Here is a 21,473-nt window from a genome sequence, read left to right as displayed (position 1 = left end):
CGCCTCTGCTTTTGGAGCTATAGCACTGTTTGGAATAAGAATATAGCTAATAGATGTGCCATCTACACAACAAAGCTTTGATATCAAAGGAGCCAAGCAGAATTCATCCTTCTCAAGGCCCCCCCAAACCCTTGTGTTTCAACACAGCAGATATGTCTCTTACACCACATTTGTCTCTTTGAAAATCTTGAAACAAAAAAGCACATTCAGATGGAAAATATTTTTTATTGATCAACTTCTTGTTCCAGACCCTCACTCCCCACCCATATTCCTGATCCCACATGAGTAATTCCACATGGTTTCAGGATTTGCTATTAATCATCTTTTTGTTGATTTTGTTTCCTTGTTACACAACAGAAACTAAGGATGTTTGACAGGAATATTCAGTGAAATAAAGGCCAAATGTTTGATAATCAGTATGGTGTGTAATATTATTCTCAACTGTTGAGCATAAATACTGATATAATGGGAAAAACAAACAAACAAACAAAACAAAACACAAGCACAAAACAAAACAAAACAAACTTCAGTTCTTTCCACTAAACTGTTTCCTTCCAGTCTAGATGGCTAGATTTCCACATGGCAGATTTAAATAGCTGTGAAACCAAAGACTTGTACCTCCTCAGACAAATAGGAAAGTTATCTCCAAGTCAAACACAAATGTAAACACAGAAAGCAGTTGTTAGACATATTTAAGGAATATGGTCTGTCATGGTGAGATCATCAGAATGGTATCAGAAAACAAAGGAAATTACAAAGAAAGATAATGTAACAAAGCTGCAAAAACTTCCTCCATTCATTTCTCAAAAACTTTTGCTTGTGGTTTAAAAAAAAAAGGTTACAAATAAGAAAATCTGAAATACTTGTTCTATAGGTACACAAGGTACTACAAAAGTACTCATTTATAGCATATTGTATATAAAATATTAATTTAGAATGAAAACATGAACCTGAGTCTCTAAGTGATCTAAGACATTTTTTGTTTTGAAATACTGGGAAATGAGGAATCATAATCCATCTTCTTTTGGACATGTTAGAATAGGCTTAATTTGGTAAATTCTTCACTCATGAGAATAATCTCACAGCAATTAGTAGGAACTACTAACATGAGAGATGACCAGTTTGACAAGATTTGCAAGTTACATCAAAATACAACTTGATGTTGAGAAGATACTAAGGACCTTGAGAAAGTGGTGTTAACTTCAGTGCAAGGAATGCACACTCTTCATTCTAGGGGAAAAAGAGAAGAGTAAAGATTGGCTTTTTTTCTCTGAAGTGTGAGAGAGTTCATTGCATTCACATATAGTTGGAGTTAAACAAATCTAACCATTTGTCTACAATTTGTGGACTGTCGCAGTCCAAACAGTACTTATATGACCAAATAAACAAAACCAAGATACTTGATTCTGAATGGTATATTCTGACAAGAGAAAAGCCAAAGACTGCCTCAGTGTGAAGACGGTACCCCCTTCTCAACTACATGTCTTGCATAACTTCTGCAAGGCTGTATCTTCTTCCCATCTTTGAACAAGGGTTTTTCAGAGCATCTCTACTCTCCTTGGAGTTCTACGTTGGTCCCACCATTCTAGGTTGCTTCTGAAAGGATATCCTTAAAGGAAGAGCATTTCTAAGAGCTCAGAGTCTACCAAATCACACATCTGTGGACTGCAATAATTACTGACTTGTTTATAACCTAGGAATAGGTGTTTTGTGAAGTATTGTGGGAATGAAAAGATGCACTGGAACAGCTGAGCAGACACATGAAATGAGTGAGAGCACAGAGGGGACTGATCTGCCTGCATATGTCAGAGAGAAAGCACAGGGCACGTGGTAATAATATGAACTTCATGCTCAGTAAATCTGAGATTCTTCCAGAGCTCTTGAAGGTTGTCTTGTTACTTTACAAATGTCTCACTTCCACTGGTTATTTGTTTCCCTTCATCCTCTGTCTTCAGCAGAAGGCAGCTCCCTCTGATGGCAGACTGCACTGTGGTGCAACAGAGAGGGAGAAAGCAAGAGGAGAGAGAGGACAGGAGCAAGAGATGTCTTCAGTGGGGACAAGGAAAAGGGAGAGACAGAAACTTGATATTCCTGCCGCTTAGTACAAAATTCGCTCAGACATTGCTTCTGTTCATTACAGAGGATGACTCCATGTTTTCAGGATTAACAACTCCATCAACTCTCCAAGAAGTTTTAGACTGTACGTTGGATGGATACCTGTGTGTCATGACCTTTGCTGGGTTTCCATCACCATATGTCTGACCACGAAAACCTGAAGAAACAAGTTCAAATGTAGGTTGCCATTTTGTTTTCATTATGGTTCACAGATTTATTCTCAAATTAACCGATTTGCATTATTGTTTCATTCAGAACAGAGAAGTTTTGTCTTGAATAGGTGAAATATCTCAGAATGTGTGGCTATATTAAGCGGAATCCAGAAAAGTGGTCAGAGGAAAAAGAAAATTTAGGATTTTCCCCTTTCTAATGCATAACTACAGACAGAAAAACACAATGCATTGCAGTATAATACATTCTACATGCCAGAAAACTCTTTTTGCATCTGAGAAGAGAGCGGCCTTCATGATGGTCAGCTACACTGATTTTTTAATAATAGAAACTGTCAGCACTGGAATCCTGGTTTTGAGTAACAAAATACATGTTAATAATATCATGACTCTTTTGGACACATTGATGGTGCTTGATACCTTTAACAGTGATACTTAACAATGTGAAATTTCTATTTTACAAATATGTGTGCAGTAAATATTTTCACTATGCCATGATAGGGTTATTTCTCATTTACTTTGACAAATTGTCACAAAATATGGACAAATCTTAGGTTTAACGTTTCCTTTACATATATGTGGATTGTTTTTCCTAACATCTTAGGTTCAAACACAGTAGCATCCCAGTGTAAGAATTATCGCCTTCAGTGGCGCTGTCTTTAAGGAGCTTTCATCATCTGATTTCAAAAAGCTAGTGCTTGAGAAAACATTTTTGTTACAGAAAATAAGCATTTAAGAAAATTATAGCCCTTAGTAGTAATGCTGTTACTGTTACATTAGAACTCTTACACATGACAAGCAGTTGATGGCTCCTGATGAGTCAAAAAAGAACAGAAGAATTACCTAGTTCAGTGTCCCATCTCTGACACTGACCTGTACCATCTGCCTCAGAGGGAGGTTTCACAACACGCTCCTGGTCAGTTGACAGAGATGGAATTATCCACCCTCTAATGTGGATAGCATTATCCCAAAAATATAAAGTATGGTAGAATACATGTACTTAATACCCTTTATACAACAGACATGCTGATTATGTATTACAGTTCTGATATTCTTGATATGCGCACAGTTTCTCATATTTTTTTCTGAATCTCCACAGATCAGAACAAAAATTTGTGATAAAAAAGTTCCGCATTTAAATCAAATATTATGCCCAAAAAAGTTCTTTACTCAGTTTTTGGTGTTCTGCCATTTCCATTTAATAAGCAGATCCATTCTCTTCTACTATAAGGTAGAAGGGAATTCCCAGACTGCCATCTCTGGAGCCTCTCATTATGTTACATGCTTTCATCATACCATTCACATTTGTTAAAAGGAAAGTATGAGTAAGGAAGATGCATCCAGACTACATGAATCACAACACTCCGACTATTTAATTGATTCACCTTGAGTGGGCTTATTATGAATTTTTAAGTGGAGAAGAAACCGGAACCTGCATTATGCAAGGGCTTGCACAGATAACTATACTTAGACTACAAATTCAAGCCCCCTCCTTTTTAGTATCAGGCTTCCAAATCTGAAGCTATAGTTAACTGATGGATATTTTTAGACAACAGAGAAGATCTGTCATAGGAATCACATTTACAATTAACTGGGAGGGGAGGTTGTTTGTGTGGGTGGGTTTGGGGAGGTGTTTTTTGGCAGTGCTCAGGTTGAGCCTTCTCTCGGCTTGATTCCTTCTAGACTTTTTAGCTCTAACCTAGCCCATCCACTCCTGCACTCTTCACCATAAAACCCAGAGCCTTAGTTCACTCTGAACTCATTATCTTCTATAACACCTTACTTACAGGGCTTGGAGATTTCGGAATATTTGGACTCCATGAGTGTATCATCTGAGTATACCTCAAATTGTAATAACACCTTCACCATACTCCTGCAGCAGAGGGAAGGACTACTGTCCTGTTTGCAGAGGTGGGGAATTAACAGTAGGGCTGTGCTCCAACCACTACAATGATAGCATCATGTGCCTACTTGCCAAGGATTGTTTTTAACTAGTTACCTCATGTATTGACAGCAAGGTAAATATAGGTGTGCCATGCAGAACTTGGCACAGGATGGAAAATTCTCCAAGGAAGAAGCAGCCACACAAGCTGCCCTTGCAGTAGCTAATTAAACAGTAGTTGAGGCACACGAGCCCATTGTCTGTAAAGGAAGCTAAGTATATCTATTAAAAGCTCTGACACAGATATCCACATTCAGTCAGGTGAATCCCACCTCAGCTCCCCAGTGAAAACACAGTTCACCTGAGATTTTCTCTTCTATACAGTCAAGACCTTTTGTTATCATTCATACTTACCACAGTGGATATCACAAATCTGCAGTGGAACTGAATAATCTACATCTGTCCTCCAGCCCTTTGAAAAGAAAGAGTTGGTTCTTATTTCCCTTTCAGCAGAACTGTTAGCAAACATTTGTGTTGAGAAAATGAGATTGCTTTATTAGTTTGCTTGAGTGACTGAATTTTTAAATCTTTTTTTAAAATAAATGCATGTGGAGACAGCTAGTCAGGAGTATAGCTAGTGAGTTGCAATCACTTTGAAGTTTCTAAATGATGAAGCTAATCCACTTTTTTTTTTTTTTTAATGGAGAACTGTATTCTGACAGATAATGCCTTATTTATAAAAGAAACAATTTATGCAGGTAAACTTCAATTTTACCACCCAATCTGATTTTTCACTAGGTAAAGAAGAATAACTCTCATTACCCAGAAGGCTCTTGCCAATCTCACTTTCATCGTGCCCCTTTCTTCCCAGCAGCAGCAAGTGAAGCTGACAAGGACCTTTCAGGGCAGGTTCTGGAGCCTCAACTCCAGCTGTCAGTCTCTCTTGCTCAAGGGTCTGCTGAGAACATTAACTCCAGAGAGGAATACACCTGTCAGCTTCATGCTCATTTTCCATTAATGTTGTCTTAATTAATTTCAGCTACAGAAATAGCAAGCAAAAATGTCAGAAATAGTTTGCTCAACTCTACTTTCAGGAGTGCTAATTCTAGCATGCTGTGCACTTACTCTGCTGTTTGCTGGATACCTAACCTTTTCCAGCTAATGTCAATTTTTAAAAAATTCAACTATGATTTACTTGGATCTTTTGATATCTTGGAACTTTTTATTACAAAGGAAAATATAAAGACAGATTAACAATTTCCTGATGATATGCCTTTATCTGCCACTGACAAAGCTGCAAGATCATGGAGAGCAACTTCTCTGTTAATTAATCTCAACAAGAGGTGGTGGCAGCACATTAAGCTATAAATAATGCTCTATGCCAAGTCAATTTGCACAGCGATCAGATTTGGCTGGGAGGAAGAAGCTGTGAGAGTGCCTGCTGGCTTAGTTTTGTTATTTGGTTTGGGCTTGGGCTTTGGCTTGGTTTTTTGGTTTTTTTTGGTGTGATAATTTACTGATTTTGTACATAGTAGCTGGCAAAATCAAGACACATACCTGAATGCAAATTGTTGTTCCACACATTTCCCGTGACATAGCAATTGATACAGAATCTCCCTAATGAAAATTAAAAAATTGAAAAGTATTATTTTCCAAACCCTGGGACAATGAAAACGCATTGTGTCTCTCCAGCTCTTTGGCTTGTTTGCCAATAATACTACATGTTCTACTGCATCAGAAAATTAATAAAATGTATATTCATTATGGAATGTTTTTTTTATTTTCAGAGATATCCCCAGATCTCAGTGACCATAAGCAGCTGGTGTAGTTTTGCCAAGTGCAATTTGGGCAGCAGAGTAAGAGGACTAATGTTCTCGCATTTTATGAAGCACCATAAGGCAGGATACCCTCCCCCTGTGGCTGCTCACACCATGTTGACCAAAGAGAATCTTCACTTCTTTTCCCTGGTGTACATGAGTTGAAGGAATGACCATGTCTTTACAGTTCTTCTGGATTTACCATCACATTGCATGCTAAGAACAAGTTCAGCCTTGGGGTAAAATTGTCCTAAATGACTGTTCTGACACTTAGCGTCGGATTGCTTATGGGTTGTCTTCAAAATAATGTTAGTTACTCCACTAACAGCTATGAATCCTATTCTTTAGTGTGGTAAACTCCTAAAATACTTTGGGGCAAACTAGGAGAATATGTCCTTTTTCAAGCATGACTGAACAGGGATTACTAGGTAGAGCATGGACATTGGTTTCTGGGAACACAAAGCTAAAACTTGATAAAACTTTGTGTATATTGCTCGTGATATTGAGACAGGAACTCTGTGTAATTCATACAGGCTCTCATCCTGTCACATTAGCAGAGGACATAACAGCTTTGTACCAGAAGGAAGAAAACAATGCTTTTTAATGCATCGGTGCCCTTCATGAAACACACACTTCAACACCTGGCTGTGATTTATTTGTGCCTCCACCATTACCCTTCTCACTTAGCAGTTCACACAGGGAACCTTTAAAACCAGAAAGTCTGAGCTCCGCAGATTTCACGTGAAATAAACCAGTTGCAGGGAAGTGCCACTGCTACATGTTCACTGAACAGAGTGTTTGACAACTCTCCTACTGTACAGACCTCCATCTCTGCCAGTAATACAGCATTTACCCAGATATCTTGCCCTACTAGGAAAGACTTTTGATAGCAGCACAAATGCCTTCTGTGCTTTGTGTTGATTAGGTGAACAGTTTTTTCCCAGGCCTTTCCCCATGTTTATTCAGCTTTGAGATCTCCTGCAGGAGTAGTTATCATGTTCCACTTAGCATGGCCTCAGCTTGAGCAACAAAGCTCAGAGCTGGGAAACTCTACTTTTAACAGCTGCTATGTTACATTCAGCACCAGAGATGTAATGAAGACCTGAACTGATTCAGTAGAAAACAAATTCAGCTTTCACTTTCCACCCCTTTGAGTGTAAGAGCCATCTACTTGTCAGCTACCCCCTGCTATGTGCACCCTACAGACTGAAAGCATCAGAGCTACTTGAAAAAGTCACAGGTGCAGCATGTATCTGCATACAGTGGCAAAGAGACACATTCAGCTGGAACATATCCTAGAAGAGAGCAGCTGTAGGAGCTACAATGTGCTTGTGTCTTCTAAAGCACATCACTCTGCAGCTGAATGAAGTCAATGGGCACAGTCAGGAATAACCATAGAAATCACAACATCTGCATTTCTCAATTTACTCAAACTCCATCATATGACATAAACGTGGTCAGTGTATCACACAGCAGGAGCACACATTTAGGGGTGAACATAAGACCACTGAGAAGCTGGCTGCTGAACCAGCAGGATGCCTTTCAGCATCGTGGTCCTAGTAGCTCCTAGGACCTGTCCTGCTAATATTCTCCTACTTGAAAAATAATGCTACAGCCACTTTTCTGTTCTATGACCTCACTTTCCAGAGGGACCTCTCAGAAGATCACAGGTCAGGCCAACAAGGTAACTCTGGCAGGCAGGGTTGAAGGGCAAGGGCAAGCCACAGTGCTGGACTGAAAACATATGAGATACAGGCTTAGTTGCAAGAGAGGAATGAGGCTCCCCTTTCATGACTAGCTGCTGCCTGAAAAGAAATCTCACCCTCCCATAATATTTTCCCTCTCTGCCCCCACTTTGCTGGAAGTAGTTGAGTAGTCATACAGTCAGCTGACTCAAAAAGCTAATTTGGCTGAAAACTTAACCTTTTTTCTGTGTTGAGTTTGTTTCGGCAGCTGTGAGATTTAGAGTGGCTCAAGATTATCATGGATTTTATGCCTCAAGTGTTACATGTCATGATGTGAGATTTGCCAGGTCAGTTGGATCAGTGACCCATAGAAATACTAATAGTAAAATTTGCTACACACATAATACAAATACTACACCACAAAAATGATGTTAAAGGAATAATAAGGTTCCACTCAGTAGTCACTTCCTTTGATGTGACTCATTTGACTTCAAGATCTTTATTAATTTCTCACTTCAGCGTGAGATCAGAATTAGAACTACGTGCTTTAAAACTTTTCCAGTAATTGTTCCAGTATGTACATGGAAGGCTTCGCTAATGCTTTCAAGCTGTAGAGTGGTAAATGGGATCATAAATGAATGCGGTTAGGTACATTTAAGAGTCTTAAAATATTTAATAAAGAATATATACAAACCACGGAGACTGAATGGTGCATCCCGATAGATTCACACGAGGCCAGCTGTGTCCTGTTACACACAAGCACCGAGAACTGTGCCTTGGTTTGGGATGTGAAGAAAACTTGTATTTGTTCTGCAACTGCAGCAGCTCTCATTTTCCAAGCTGATATTAGGGGAAAAGACTTACTTTTAGATGTACAAGGTTCATGTATAATATACTAAATTTTTATACCTAAAATAAAAGCCTCTTTCATTAGTTAAGTGCCATCAAATGATATGCAAGTAATTATTTTGATTCCCACTATTACTTTTTATACTCATAAATACTTGATCTACTGGGGATACATAGAAATATTAAGCTGTCAAATCTCTTTGCTAGGATTTACAAGCTACAGTGATGTGAACGTATCACACTTGCTTAATGGAGAAGGCTCATATTTAGTGACTGATTTAAATGTTTTTCACAATTTAATATTATGTAATTTAAAAAAAAATATTTACCTGGAAATTCTCCATGAGCAAATGGACATTTAACCCAGGAGCCTTGCTTAGTTGTAAACTGAAAGCAGAGAAATCAGTTAGGAAACTGAATTTTCAGTTTCAGTCTGTGGTTACAGATGTAACTAGAGATGATCAGTGCATTCCAGAAAGTTGTAGAAGATGAATTCACAGCTTTCCTGCTCTATAGTATCTTCCAACCCTAGATTTGAATTAGGTCCCCCAATTCTTCAAGTATTATTACACATACTTATTTAACAGAAACATGTAGTTCCATTGACTTAAAGTAATCTAAAATAAAACAATAATATGCCTTCATTAACCTTATGTGGCATTTTTTTCTCAGCTAGAATAATAGAAGGTACTCTGATAAATGTAGTGTGCAAATATTTTTTATTATCAAATATTAACATGGAAAAATGTATATGTCGAGTGCATGCTTCAGAGCTTTCATTGACTTAAAACATTTTTCCTGCTTTTCTTAAGCAGAGAAAACAGAGGGGAAAATTTGACCTGTGTTCTACCTATCACTGCTGCTGCACTTCCAAGGAACCTCCTTTTTATCTAATCTTTCACATTTCCTTCATTCTTACTTCCCATTTATCAGAGCTATGAAACAAAATATTGATCCTAAAGAACATTAGAAACTCATGGTTTTTTAGAGCTGACAGAAAGAGGGCAGTTAATAGGTGTTTTTAAAAGAAATACTTTTACCTTCATGCAAAGTCTTGGGTGAGTGTCCACACGAGAATATTTAACCTGCTTGAAAAGAAAGCACTCAGCATTAGCTAATTTTATTAACTAGTTCCACAAAATCAATTACCTAAAATTTTCATTTTTAGATTACTGAGATAGGAACTGCTTTGTTTACATCATAAATATCACAGGAAGTTAATCACATAAAATAGTAAGAATAGAAATAACGCTACTTTGGATTACTGAATAATTTGCTTCTTTTTCTATGTAACATATCATTTTTTATAGTCAGTCTGGTCCACTAGAGGTAAATGAACTGATTCTATGGTGGCTCGTGTGCAAAATTCTGATTACACAGTCGTCTTGTTTCAGTCCCTTATTTTTCATCAATGACTCAGCAGAACATTTAAACATACACCTAAAACTGTTGTTCCACCTTCAGTTCAGAATTTTTTCAAGTTTCCATATCCCTATTCCAGAAAATACTTAAATGTAGACTGAATTTTAGACATCCACTAAGTGACCTACAAATTGTTTATTTCTTGATTAACAACTGTTTACCCAGCAAGGGCTTCACCGTAATAAGCCTTGTCTCATGTAAATAATTAGTATCTAAAGAAGCACTCTTTCTTAAATAAACACTGTTGCTCAGGTGACTGAGCACAACACATGGTATTGTGACCAGAGTAACACCTCTTTCCTGTAACTTTTTGCAGAAGAATATAATAGATGTCATCAGATATGTCTACAATAGGGTCACAGAAGACCATTCTGTAAGAGTCCACTCAGGTATGGAGACAGCTTTGCCATCAACAGAGAAAGTCTCAGCCTAATTACAGAGAAGCGTTATATAAAATAGCTTTGAGGCCTAAATCAGCACATGTGCATAGTATTAGAGTGTGAGGCATTGTGTGGATTTACTGGGGAAGCTGGCACTACCTGAGAAATCTCTGCAGTAGTCTCCAGCACACTATAGAGATGTTCTTTGGGAGTACAATAAATGCACCAAATTCAATATCAGACCTTGTAGGATTAATTAGAAAAAAAGGGAAAAAAAATTCATTCCATTAATATTAATATTCAGCCATTAAATGCAATGAGTAAATACGAGAAAGCACTCATTGTCTGTAATAAACTAACTTTGGATTGTGTTCTGGGTAATATGGCCATCACCAGCCAAACCTCATTTTAGCTTTTTTAGGCTTTTTTTTTTCCCTGCAAGCAATGAGTTATTCTTCTTGTCAGTAGATGACAAATCCCACAGGGGCTGCTCGCATGTGTAAAATTAAATATATTTGGTTTTGCAATATCAAAGCTTTGTTGTAACCCATTAAATGGTGAATCTGAACAACCACTAAACACTTGGCCAGAAGGTCCTAATCAAAAAAGGCATTCAACTGTCTTGAGTCAGCCCTTCCCAAATCATGTCATCAGAATACTACTCATAAAGTTTTAAAAATTAAGAGTTTGTATTTGATTTTATTTGTCTTTTCTGTTGTTACCTCAAATTTACTGACTTCTCTCCACAATCAGGAAAGCCTGAAACCTACATTTCAAGATGAAAGCCAGAATTCTAACCAGCCTTATGAATCCAGTGCATTCAGCATCATGAGACTTCAGATGAAGTATCAAGCAGTTCAAGATACACCGATTAAAACCCTTTTCAACTTTAGAATGCAAGTGCTGGAAGAACTGAGGAAACTCACAATTTCAAGACATTGGGCCAGGCCGATAAAGTCACTCCAAATATATTTAGATTGAGTACAAAACAATTGTGCCCTACCAAGGTACCCCTATGTCTCCAGTAAGATTTAAAGAGATTTAGCTTCATCGCACATTTTTGGTGTCTAAATGTAAAATATCCGAATCTGATCTAATGACAGTAGACTCTTGTCATAGTCAATGAAGAGAAAAAGGTGCCTTTGGAGAGAATTCCCTCTGACTTTTCTTATATGCCTATCTTCAGATGAAAGGAGTTGCCCTTGCAATATATCTGTTTCACTTACTTACTTTAAAGAAAATCTGACACAAATAGCACAGACTTGAACACCTCTCTTTTAGAGAACAAAGTCAGGGCAGATGAATTGTGCCTTTACTAAAAAATGAAAAGCAGACCCTATTTACCTCCAAAAATTTAGCAAACATTACTAGTTTCACAGTCATCTCCCCTTTTTATTTCTTAATAGTGAGTCAGTGAGCTCTTTGAACAAATCATGTGGTTAGTGTACAAGTACAGACTACTATTGTGGATAGTTTTAAGTATCAGAGAAGAAGACAGGAATTTTCAACTGCTCTTATTCCAAGGTCTAGCTCTTCACATTATGTCCTTGGTTGTGGCCTTCGATCTGACAGTTTGAATAAATCTGCATAGTTCTTACTTTCTCAGAAGAATTCTTGAAAGAGTTTTGTACATCTTCACAGTGGTCGTTAGATTTCATTAACCTGCATAGGTTAACCATGACAAGCACAGGACAGGCTGGCTCCCAAGCTAGCGTTTGTGTCGCTGGGTTATAAACAACATTATCCCATAGTGCCTTCGTATCTGTGTACAAACAGTGGAAACATAATTCAAGATGTCTAAAAATGAATCAAAACTGTTCATAATCCTGGTACCTATACATGTGCTTAAAAACAAATGCATTGCTTTTCCATTTCCTTGTCATTTTTACCAATCAGAAACGCAGTGTTTCACACTGTAGCGGTATAAACCTTGAGTTCATCCCACCAAAGTCCTGGCATTTACCAGAGGTGCTCAACCTGTGATCTTAGTCTTAGCAGTCTCCCACTGTGGTGATAGACAGACAGGCATCCCCAGGGCTCTCAAGGAGGCTGCACAAGCTCCTGGAAGTGTATTCTCTGCCCATCCGTCACAGGGGGAGTGTAATGCAAGTACATTCCTAAGCAAGGACCTCTGGTTAACCGTGTATGGTAAATTGGAATTAATCTGTACATTAGTGACTCAAGGTCATGGTACTGGAGACTCAGATTCTGTTCACCTTGTGTAGGACTTACTTGCACACAATGTGTATGTAAGAAGATAAATTCAAGCCCATAGCTGAATATCAAGAACTCTAATGGTAAACAAAGATGTGCAAGTAATTCATAATAAATAACTTTTCTACAACATTTATATAAATCTTCTTTCTATGCATATTGGGAACACCATAATTTTAGAGCTGGTCAACATGTATTTGGGATATCTTAAGAAGCTCTCTTATTTATTTGATTGGTCAAATTAGTTACTTCATACTGACTTTCTTTTCCATTTAGCTGCATGTGGATGAGAGAATTTCCAGCATGAAATTGAAACTGATATTTCAGTTTATAGGCAGTATTTTGTAATGTTTTACGATTGTCTAATAGTCAGAAGTAGGAGAAAAAATTATTCCTGCAACTGTTTGTGAAGCAAAAACTTGAAAACATGGATGCTCAAGAGGAGAGAACAAACAACACTCGTGACTAGAAAATGTAGCAAAGTGAAGAAGCAGAGTCTACATCAGAGTGGAAACCCCAGGTGTCCAAATTCAACTCCTGTCAAACATAACAACAATTCCTATTGCTATTGCTTCTCCCAGAAATGTCCTGAAATAAAACCTTTTCATATTTTCTAATAGATAACTTCCAGACCCTTTAATTCTGCCAAGCCTCTTGCTGTCATAACTTCGTGTCCCAATATGCATACATCAAAATACTGACATTTTGTATGAAGTGGACATTTTTATTCTGTTTTTAAAAGACTGCTGGAAATTTTTATTCTTTGTAAAAATGCTGTTTGTAATAAATGGACATGTACTATAAAGCTAATGTTTGGAGAACATTTAACCTGGCTGCAAAGTCCTAGTTCCCAACAGTTCTGACAGTTTTCACAGTTACATTTTGAATGTTATAGGAGTTTGGATATGTTGTTATGGCTTGATGCTTCTATTCTCTCTCTCTCTTTTTTTTTTTTTAAGTCAAATACTAAAAATCCCTTAATGGGCTTCTTAGCATAGTTTGGGGAAAAAAAATGTTGCATTTATGGTGGACTTAATACAATAAAACACTTTTTCAGGCTCTGCTTTTTTCTATCTGCCTGGTAAAGCTTCCACTAAAGGCCTTTATATTTCTTTTTCAGCTTTTTCAGCTGTCATGTCAGACCAAACTCTGATTCTGCTGGAACACTTTGTGTGAATAACTTCCCATTAAGTATGGGTAATATGCAGATAATCGTCTTATTTTCAGATCCCTGTTCCCTCCTTAAGTTTGGTGTCATACACGCTCTTCAAATCTCTCCTTGAAGTCCTCCTCTCACATCAGCATTTCAAAGCTGACTTCAGTGGCTTTTCTTCCTTCTGACCAGTTTGCACGTGACTTAAGAAAATGTGGGAAATTATTAGAAAGTTACTTAGTTTTAAATTGGCATAAACTTTCTGAACAATTTGATCTGGAATTAAGTTATTTTTTTCTACCCACCATAGAGCAAACCAATGTGACAATTTCCTTGGAGTTTTGTAATGTATGATTTTCAACTTAGATGAATTTCAAATTGTGACATACTACTGGAGCTATGGAAAATCACTCATATGAAGAGTAATCACACAATACTTGCCATTTTCAAAGGGGCAAAGTTGTATCCTCCGTGCATCTGGAATTGCCAGCCAACCCTACAACTCAAAAAGTGGCCATTAGCTAGAGATTCTCAGATCCATCCATTTTTAACATTCCAGACATAATGTGACAGAAAATATTTCCAGCAAAGATAAAGATGCTGTGTTTATTAAAAATCTTTGCAAGCAGTATCCTTAAAAGGATGTTTTGCACTAGATATATTTTTGATTTTTCATCATTAGGGCGATTGGACCTGACGAACTAAGGTGATTGCTTCTATCGCTATATTCCTATTACATATGAGTCACATATTTAAAAGCCCAATTTCATTTAGAAAGTCTTACAGTTTGATTTTCATTAAGTTTCTTACAGTGTCATTACTTGCTAGGGGTATCAAAAGACATTCAAGAATCATAATATCAGATCTCTTTGCCTTTGCAAAGGATGTATCCTTAAAATCTGAGGAATAACAATCCAATCTGCAAGTATATGTGCATGGCTGTTACAGTACCCTAATTATTTAGATTCATCTGCAAACGTTTCTGTTACTCACAGTTTCCATCTGTTTGCTCAGCAATCATATTATGGCATTCCCTGTGTATGTGCTATCTTTCCAGTAACCTCATACCTTTCAGAGTGCAATGAAGAAAAAACTACCTGGGCTTGTAAGAGACCTTGTGGTTCAAATCACCTATTAAGGGATTTGATTTTAGGTGCCTACATTGTACACATCTAAGTGTGACTAAAGTGCCCAAATTACTCTTACAGTAACCATATGAAGATCCAGTCAATGCAACCAGTGGAGTCTACAGTGCTATCCAGGACATCCCAAAACAGTCATCTACATTTGGTCAGCTGAGTGACTTCATTAACTAGATCGCCATCATTGACTATAAGAGTTTGGACATCTAATTCAAATGTAGATATCTCCATCTGGATGTCTACATTTAGGTATCTTAATCCACAAGGTAAATCCTGCCCAAAATCCACTGAGAAACTAGGTCACATAGTATGTTTCTAGCTTACCACAATCATTTTAAATTGGTTTGGAGACTTTTTATTCCTGATAAGTGACCCTTCTGATGTGTATTTAGACAACAAACACATTTTCTCTTTGCACCTGTTTTACCACGTTAAAACAGCGTGGTCTTTGGATCTCCTTTATAAGACAGTCTCTCAATTTCTGACCCATTCTTGATTTTTTATGTACATCTTCCATTTTAATTAATCATTCTTGAATATGGATACAAGAATTGCCTACAGTATTTCAAAGAAGGACTTGCCCATACTTTCCTGATAGCTTGGAATAATCTAAACCACTGGACCGGCTTTGTTCACATTTACATCATGTAAGCATGTTAGTTTAACCATATTACACCCAGATCTTTTTTTTCTCCACTATTATTTCTAAATGATGACCCACATCTTAGAGCAAGAATTATTTTATTTGAGCAAGTGTATGAACTTTCACCTCATACATTACTCTTCATCCTCCTTTAGTTATTTCATATATGAAGATCTCTAGTCTCTTCCATTTATCCTGACCATCTTCCATTTTGATCACATCCCTCAGCTGTATAATCGGTAAATCTCATTAACATGTTCCCATATTTTGTGCCTTTGTCATTGACGAAAATATTTATATAAGGGATGCTCTAAGTGTGGTCCCTAAAAAAGCTTCCTACTAGCACAGCCCTGTTCAACAGTAGTTGAGTTAGCCCTCCAGCTAGTTATTATCTACCATACAAATCTTGTTCTCATCCCCAGCTTCCCCAATTCTTCTGTTGGTTTCTCATGCAATAGTAAATCAAATGCTACGCTGAAATTCAGTCAGATTAAATTTTCTGTCTTCTCATTTCTCATTAAAAAATCAAGTTAATCTTACATAATACTTTCTATAAATTAATGTAAACTGTATCACATTTCCTTACTGTCTCCATGTTCTAATTAGTGTTTCCTAAAAAATCTCTTCTACATTTATGCAGTCATAAGGTCAGACAAACCTTAGTCAAAACCTTAGGTCTAGAGCCTTTTTCTACAGATTTTTTCCTCCTTTCTTAGCACAAATTGCAGATAAAATTTCTTTGCTCTGAAGCACAAATATATATATCAAATTCCAGACTGTATTACCTCAATGCAAAGACAAGGAAGTAGCTGAGAATATTTCAGAGAAACTGATTTAAAAGATTCCTTCCTTTTTATCTGAAATAAAAAAGACAGTCATGAATCCAGGACAGTAAATGACTTTTAACAAATCTAAATAAAGATATAGAAGGCCATTTCCTGTAACTATGACCTCAGTGAGCATTTCCACCTACGAGTCACCCTCCACCAGTTCAACAAACTCCTTTGAGCTTTAACTCACCACAGCAAATGCTCCTATATCTTCACAGGTAAACCATTTGTGACACAGGCGAATGTAATAATCCTGATCTCCAAGAAAGTTGGATACATTCACTGATATGATTTTCTTTGCCCTGTCTACGTTATAATCAAACTTCCCAGCTGAAAAAAAAAAAAAAATAAAATTCAACATCTATAGATTATTACCTAGGATGTTGGAATTCATTCATTTCATATCATGATATTCCCAAAGGTATTCTTATTTTACACAATGCAATAATTTCCATGATAATAAATTTCAATTTATTTATTTAAATTAGCACTGGCAATACTGAGAGGCCAGGACACCTAAAGATTGTACCTCAACCGTAGTACTCAAAATCTTATGTAGTTTATGTACGAATACTTGAAATATACACACTAATACTACTACAAAAGTTGATTATCCTAAGTTTGCAATTTCATTACTTAGAGAATATGTTCAGTTTTATGTGATCTGTCTATAGAAAAAAATATAAAACCAGCAATTCAAAATGCATGAAAAGGACACAACCCTATTTCCAAAAGTTTAAATATTAAATAGGTTGTTAATATCTCTATGTGTTATCTAGCATTTCCAAATCAACATAAAGAAACATATTTTCCAGGACATTACCTATCAATTACATGGTAGTAGTGGTAGTCCTAAATCAACATTTTTTTCCCTGCTTATTCAGCTATGAAATCATATTACTATATAGGTCACCAGAAATACCTCACAGCTTTAAGTTACATAGAAGATCAGCTCACCTGAACAAGATGGAATGTATTTTCCCACATCACTGTTTCGGCAATCTGCGAAACAGAACCAGAGTTTTCTTCAGTGCTGCTTTATTTATACAACTGTCTAAATAAACTACCAAATTATCCTTTAGCTTCCCAACAAGAAACATATCTCTTATATCCCTTTTTAAAGGCAGATTTATATCCATTCCTACATAAACAGCATAAAAGTACCCTTGCCACAAACAGAGATTATATCATAAGTTGCCTTAAGGACCTATCTCACCTGCCTGGGGTTTCTACTGGAAAACCTCACCAGCAGTTTAAGGTGGAAATACAGGATATAACACTGCATTTCTTTACCTAGTACCTAATAATAATTTACATAATATTAATAAAAATAATAAAAATATAGCAAGTCAAACATTTATATGCACAAAATAAATAATGGAAATGTAGAGTAAGACTGGTCCTGACATGCGTAATCTACCATCAGTTAAACCAGTGTATTCCAGAACGTGGTTTGGCATCGCATTTGGGGTTTTTTGGTTTGGTTTGCTTTTTTTTTTTCTTTGAAAAGACGTTTCTTGAAAACCATCTGGTTTAAGATGTTTTCCTACCTTCCACATAGTATTCCTGACTCAGCTTGACTTCACAGTAATTTGGTACTGTTTTCATGGTCACATAGATGTGTTGTGCTACATTGACTTCAATGCAATTGAACTGTATCTGTACCTGTTTAAAACATTTGTAAAATCAAGTTTGTGCATGACTTCCAGAATACATGAAAACCACTGATTATCAGAGTTAAGCAAGCAATATTATTTGTTTAGATTTATTCATATTTGCAAGGAGCATTAAGTAGTCTCAGATATTGTAGCATTAAGAATGTAAAAGAAGCAGATAACACTTAATGAAAGGATTTCAAAATGCATCATTACTTCTAACCCAGGACGTTGCTATCTTCTTCACTTACAGAAATCCAAATATATACAAGCTATCAAATAATCCTAAAAGCATACCCAATGCTTATTGGATGTCAAAAACAAAAAGGTCTTTCATACTACCAAAAGTCCAAGTTTATAGGCAGTTTACAAGCATAGGCATTTGCAGAAGAGGAAAAAAATGTCCGTTGAAAGATTTAATGGCAATTTCAGCTAATTTATTAATTTCAGTAACTGTTTGTGAGAGAGAAAGTAATTTAGAAGACAAAAGTTGAGGTCCAATTATAGCAGGTCATTCCCTCACTGATATCAGAAACTATTAAATTCCATATAGATTTTCATGCTGGATATACTCCTGTTTGGTACAAGCCATTTGGAGGGTAGAAGATACCTTATGATCCTAGTCACTGAACTGAAACTAAGAAAATTTCATTAAATATGTTTGTCAAGTCTCGCCTAGGAAACTTCCCTTACTCTGAAAACTTCCAATTGTTTATTGCTGGCCCTGCATTGCCAACAGACACATTTGATCAACGCATGGTACTACAGAGGGTAAACTGCAATTGTAGTTTGGGAGAGGAACTTTGTTTCACATGTGCAATCAATATAACATCAAGTAACACATTTTGTATGGGATTACTAACAGTTATCCACCAGTAATTGAAAGCAAAAATTCATCTCTTTTAAACAGTTGGTCAAGGATGGTTTTTTTCTTCTTTTTTTTTTTTCTAGTTGCAAATTTTAATAACAAATACTTCTGGGTTTCATTAAGTAAAAAATTATACTCTGCTCTTGCAATTATTACCATGAATTTAGGACAGATGTGCACAAGTGTTTAGGCACTTGGCTGTCTTCTAGATGTTTAAATTCCATTGACATGGTTGGACCTAAATGAATCATATGGATGGACTTAAAATCCCTGTGGCATTGTACTTCCTATCAACTGGAGTTACAAAAGCTTCCCCACATTCTGGTGGACAAAAAAACAAAGCCAGCAAGATTGATACGAAAATTAGGCTTTGGAGAGGCACCTTGTCTTGGAAAAAGGTAAGTGGAAGAAGTATGAAAATGGTACAGAATTGAATTTATGGGTTATGAAAGGACATTTTTCTACGATGTTCCATTTCACAATGCTGAAACATACATTTAATTGCAGTTTTCTGCAAAGTCAATAGGAGAAGAAAATGAGAGAGAATTTTTTTTTTTTCCAAAGGTTCAACATTTAAATGAAAAACAACCCCAAAAACGGAGTTTACCTTCTTTCCATTAAGGAGCTTGCTTTTTTTCCTAGTGAATCTTATATTTGTGCATTGAGATTGCTGTGTGTCCAGTGAAAAAGAACATATTTCCAGCCCACGGATATTTTCTGAAACAGAATCACAGAATCACAGAATGTTAGGGATTGGAAGGGACCTCAAATATCATCCAGTCCAATTCCTCTGCCGGAGCAGGAACACTTAGATGAGGCTACACAGGAACGTGTCCAGGCAGGTTTTGAATGTCTCCAGAGAAGGAGACTCCACAACCCCCCTGGGCAGCCTGTTCCAGTGCTCTGTTACCCTCACTGAGAAGTTTATTCTCAAATTTAAGTGGAACCTCTTGTGTTCCAGTTTGAACCCATTACCCTTTGTCCTGTCATTGGTTGTCACTGAGAAGGGCCTGAGTCCATCCTCATCACACTCACCCCTTATATATTTGTAAACATTAATAAGGTCACCCCTCAGTCTCCTCCAAGCTAAAGAGACCCAGCTCCCTCAGCCTTTCCTCATAAGGGAGATGCTCCGCTCCCTTAATCATCTTTGTTGCCCTGCGCTGGACCCTCTCCAGTAGTTCCCTGTCCTTCTTGAACTGAGGGGCCAGAACTGGACACAATATTCCAGATGTGGTCTCACCAGGGCGGAGTAGAGGGGAAGGAGAACCTCTCTCGATCTACTGACCACCCCCCTTGTAATACACCCCAGGATGCCATTGGCCTTCCTGGCCACAAGGACACAGTGCTGGCTCATGGTCATCCTGCTGTCCACCAGAACCACCAGGTCCCTTACCGCTATGCTGCTCTCTAAAGCTGTTCTCTAAATGAGATAAGAATAGATTTCAAAAACGTCATTTGAGCATCTTTAAGAAAAACAAAAAATAAATTAAAATATACCATGTCATAAGCTTTTTTTCTAGGTGAAAGGCATATGTATTTTATCTCTGTTAAAAAAGGGGCATTATATATAACACATGCATGAGGGTGGGTGCAAGGTTTTAATACATTTAATACATTGAAGCTTTAATTATGCAAATTAAAAAACTAGAATTAGTAACTCTGAGTGAAGCACACCAGGAAATATCTCAATGGTAACACACTAAGCACAAGAGTGGCAGGGTGTTAATAAAAATAGACTATGCCCAAAAGTTTGAGTGTTTTCATTCTATTTTAGTGCAGAATTGTAACTTCAGACACATAAACTGTTTCTCCTGTTGGGGCAGTCGCCCATGACTGAGTGACCAGGCAGACAAAATTACCCTGTGTGTGTGCGTGCACGCATGTCAGAGCAAGAAAGAAAAGGGCAGCAGTATGCTTGAGGCACTGGTAGAGGACAAGTGAAGTCTATTATGTTATAAGTAAAAATTCAGTTGTCTTGAATTCATTATGTTAGTTCTCATCCCCTCAAGAAGGGCCAGGGCTTTCACAAAAAAATATCTTTCTGATGTAATTACATGAAAACAGTCTTGACACAAATATTGCAATATGGAACAAAACTTGGCTGAAAGCTATAAACAAAAAAGTAAACAGAAATTATTCAGTAGCGAATCTGTTTCCTACCATCCAGACTCAGAGTTCCTTTGATGTTCAAATGAAGAGAGCATGGGCTTCCTTGGACACATTTCATCACTGTTGAGATCTTCATGCTTTTCAGTACCGTAGAAGACAAAGATGCAGGCGCATCATGGCAGAAGCTGTTAAAAATGCCACCTGCAAACGCAAATACAAAGAAAGAGAAATCTCATTGTGCATAGGATATCTGACCAAGAGAAATCACCAAAGGTGAAGCTTCAGCTTCACTGAGATAAATAGCAAAGTCAGCACTTTACCTAAGACTTCCCACATGACCAACAGAGTTGGTTGGCTTTGCTAACAATGCAAGTGGGGGTTGAAAAAACTGCATTACAGATGGGGTTTGATAATAAATTTCCTGGGTTAGGGAAGTGTTGACCCACAAGAGGAAGGATTCACACTTGAAACAGTTAAGGCTAGCAGAGTGAACTCAGACTAACAGTGTTTTTAAATAATCAGATCTGCCAGATCGT

The 21,473-nt window shown here is 37.1% G+C and overlaps 1 protein-coding gene across 4 annotated transcripts in view; it reads right to left on the bottom strand.

Annotated features, from left to right (window-relative positions):
* Positions 1–205: 205 nt before the first annotated feature.
* Positions 206–21,473, bottom strand: part of IL17REL (interleukin 17 receptor E like) — a 46,216-nt gene continuing 24,948 nt past the window's right edge. The window contains exons 3-17 of one of the 4 annotated variants that reach the window (XM_065858866.2): positions 20,989–21,138; positions 19,433–19,542; positions 17,853–17,967; positions 17,260–17,304; positions 16,493–16,632; positions 16,258–16,329; positions 14,129–14,183; positions 11,919–12,082; positions 9,559–9,606; positions 8,848–8,905; positions 8,364–8,509; positions 5,725–5,784; positions 4,582–4,639; positions 2,218–2,272; positions 206–1,230 (exon numbers count right to left, since the gene is read on the bottom strand). In XM_065858866.2, the coding sequence (XP_065714938.2) occupies positions 1,203–1,230; positions 2,218–2,272; positions 4,582–4,639; positions 5,725–5,784; positions 8,364–8,509; positions 8,848–8,905; positions 9,559–9,606; positions 11,919–12,082; positions 14,129–14,183; positions 16,258–16,329; positions 16,493–16,632; positions 17,260–17,304; positions 17,853–17,967; positions 19,433–19,542; positions 20,989–21,138 (1,304 nt within the window). In that variant the 3' untranslated portion in view covers positions 206–1,202. Of the gene's footprint in view, positions 2,273–4,581; positions 4,640–5,724; positions 5,785–8,363; positions 8,510–8,847; positions 8,906–9,558; positions 9,607–11,918; positions 12,083–14,128; positions 14,184–16,257; positions 16,330–16,492; positions 16,633–17,259; positions 17,305–17,852; positions 17,968–19,432; positions 19,543–20,988; positions 21,139–21,473 lie in introns of all 4 variants that reach the window. The other 3 variants (XM_071803676.1, XM_071803677.1, XM_071803678.1) reach the window with 3 other exon arrangements.

Source organism: Patagioenas fasciata, chromosome 1, assembly GCF_037038585.1.
Source record: "Patagioenas fasciata isolate bPatFas1 chromosome 1, bPatFas1.hap1, whole genome shotgun sequence".
NCBI classification, from domain to species: domain Eukaryota; kingdom Metazoa; phylum Chordata; class Aves; order Columbiformes; family Columbidae; genus Patagioenas; species Patagioenas fasciata.
The sequence above is the reverse complement of the archived record's forward strand: the minus strand, read 5'-3'. Positions and strand labels throughout refer to the sequence as shown.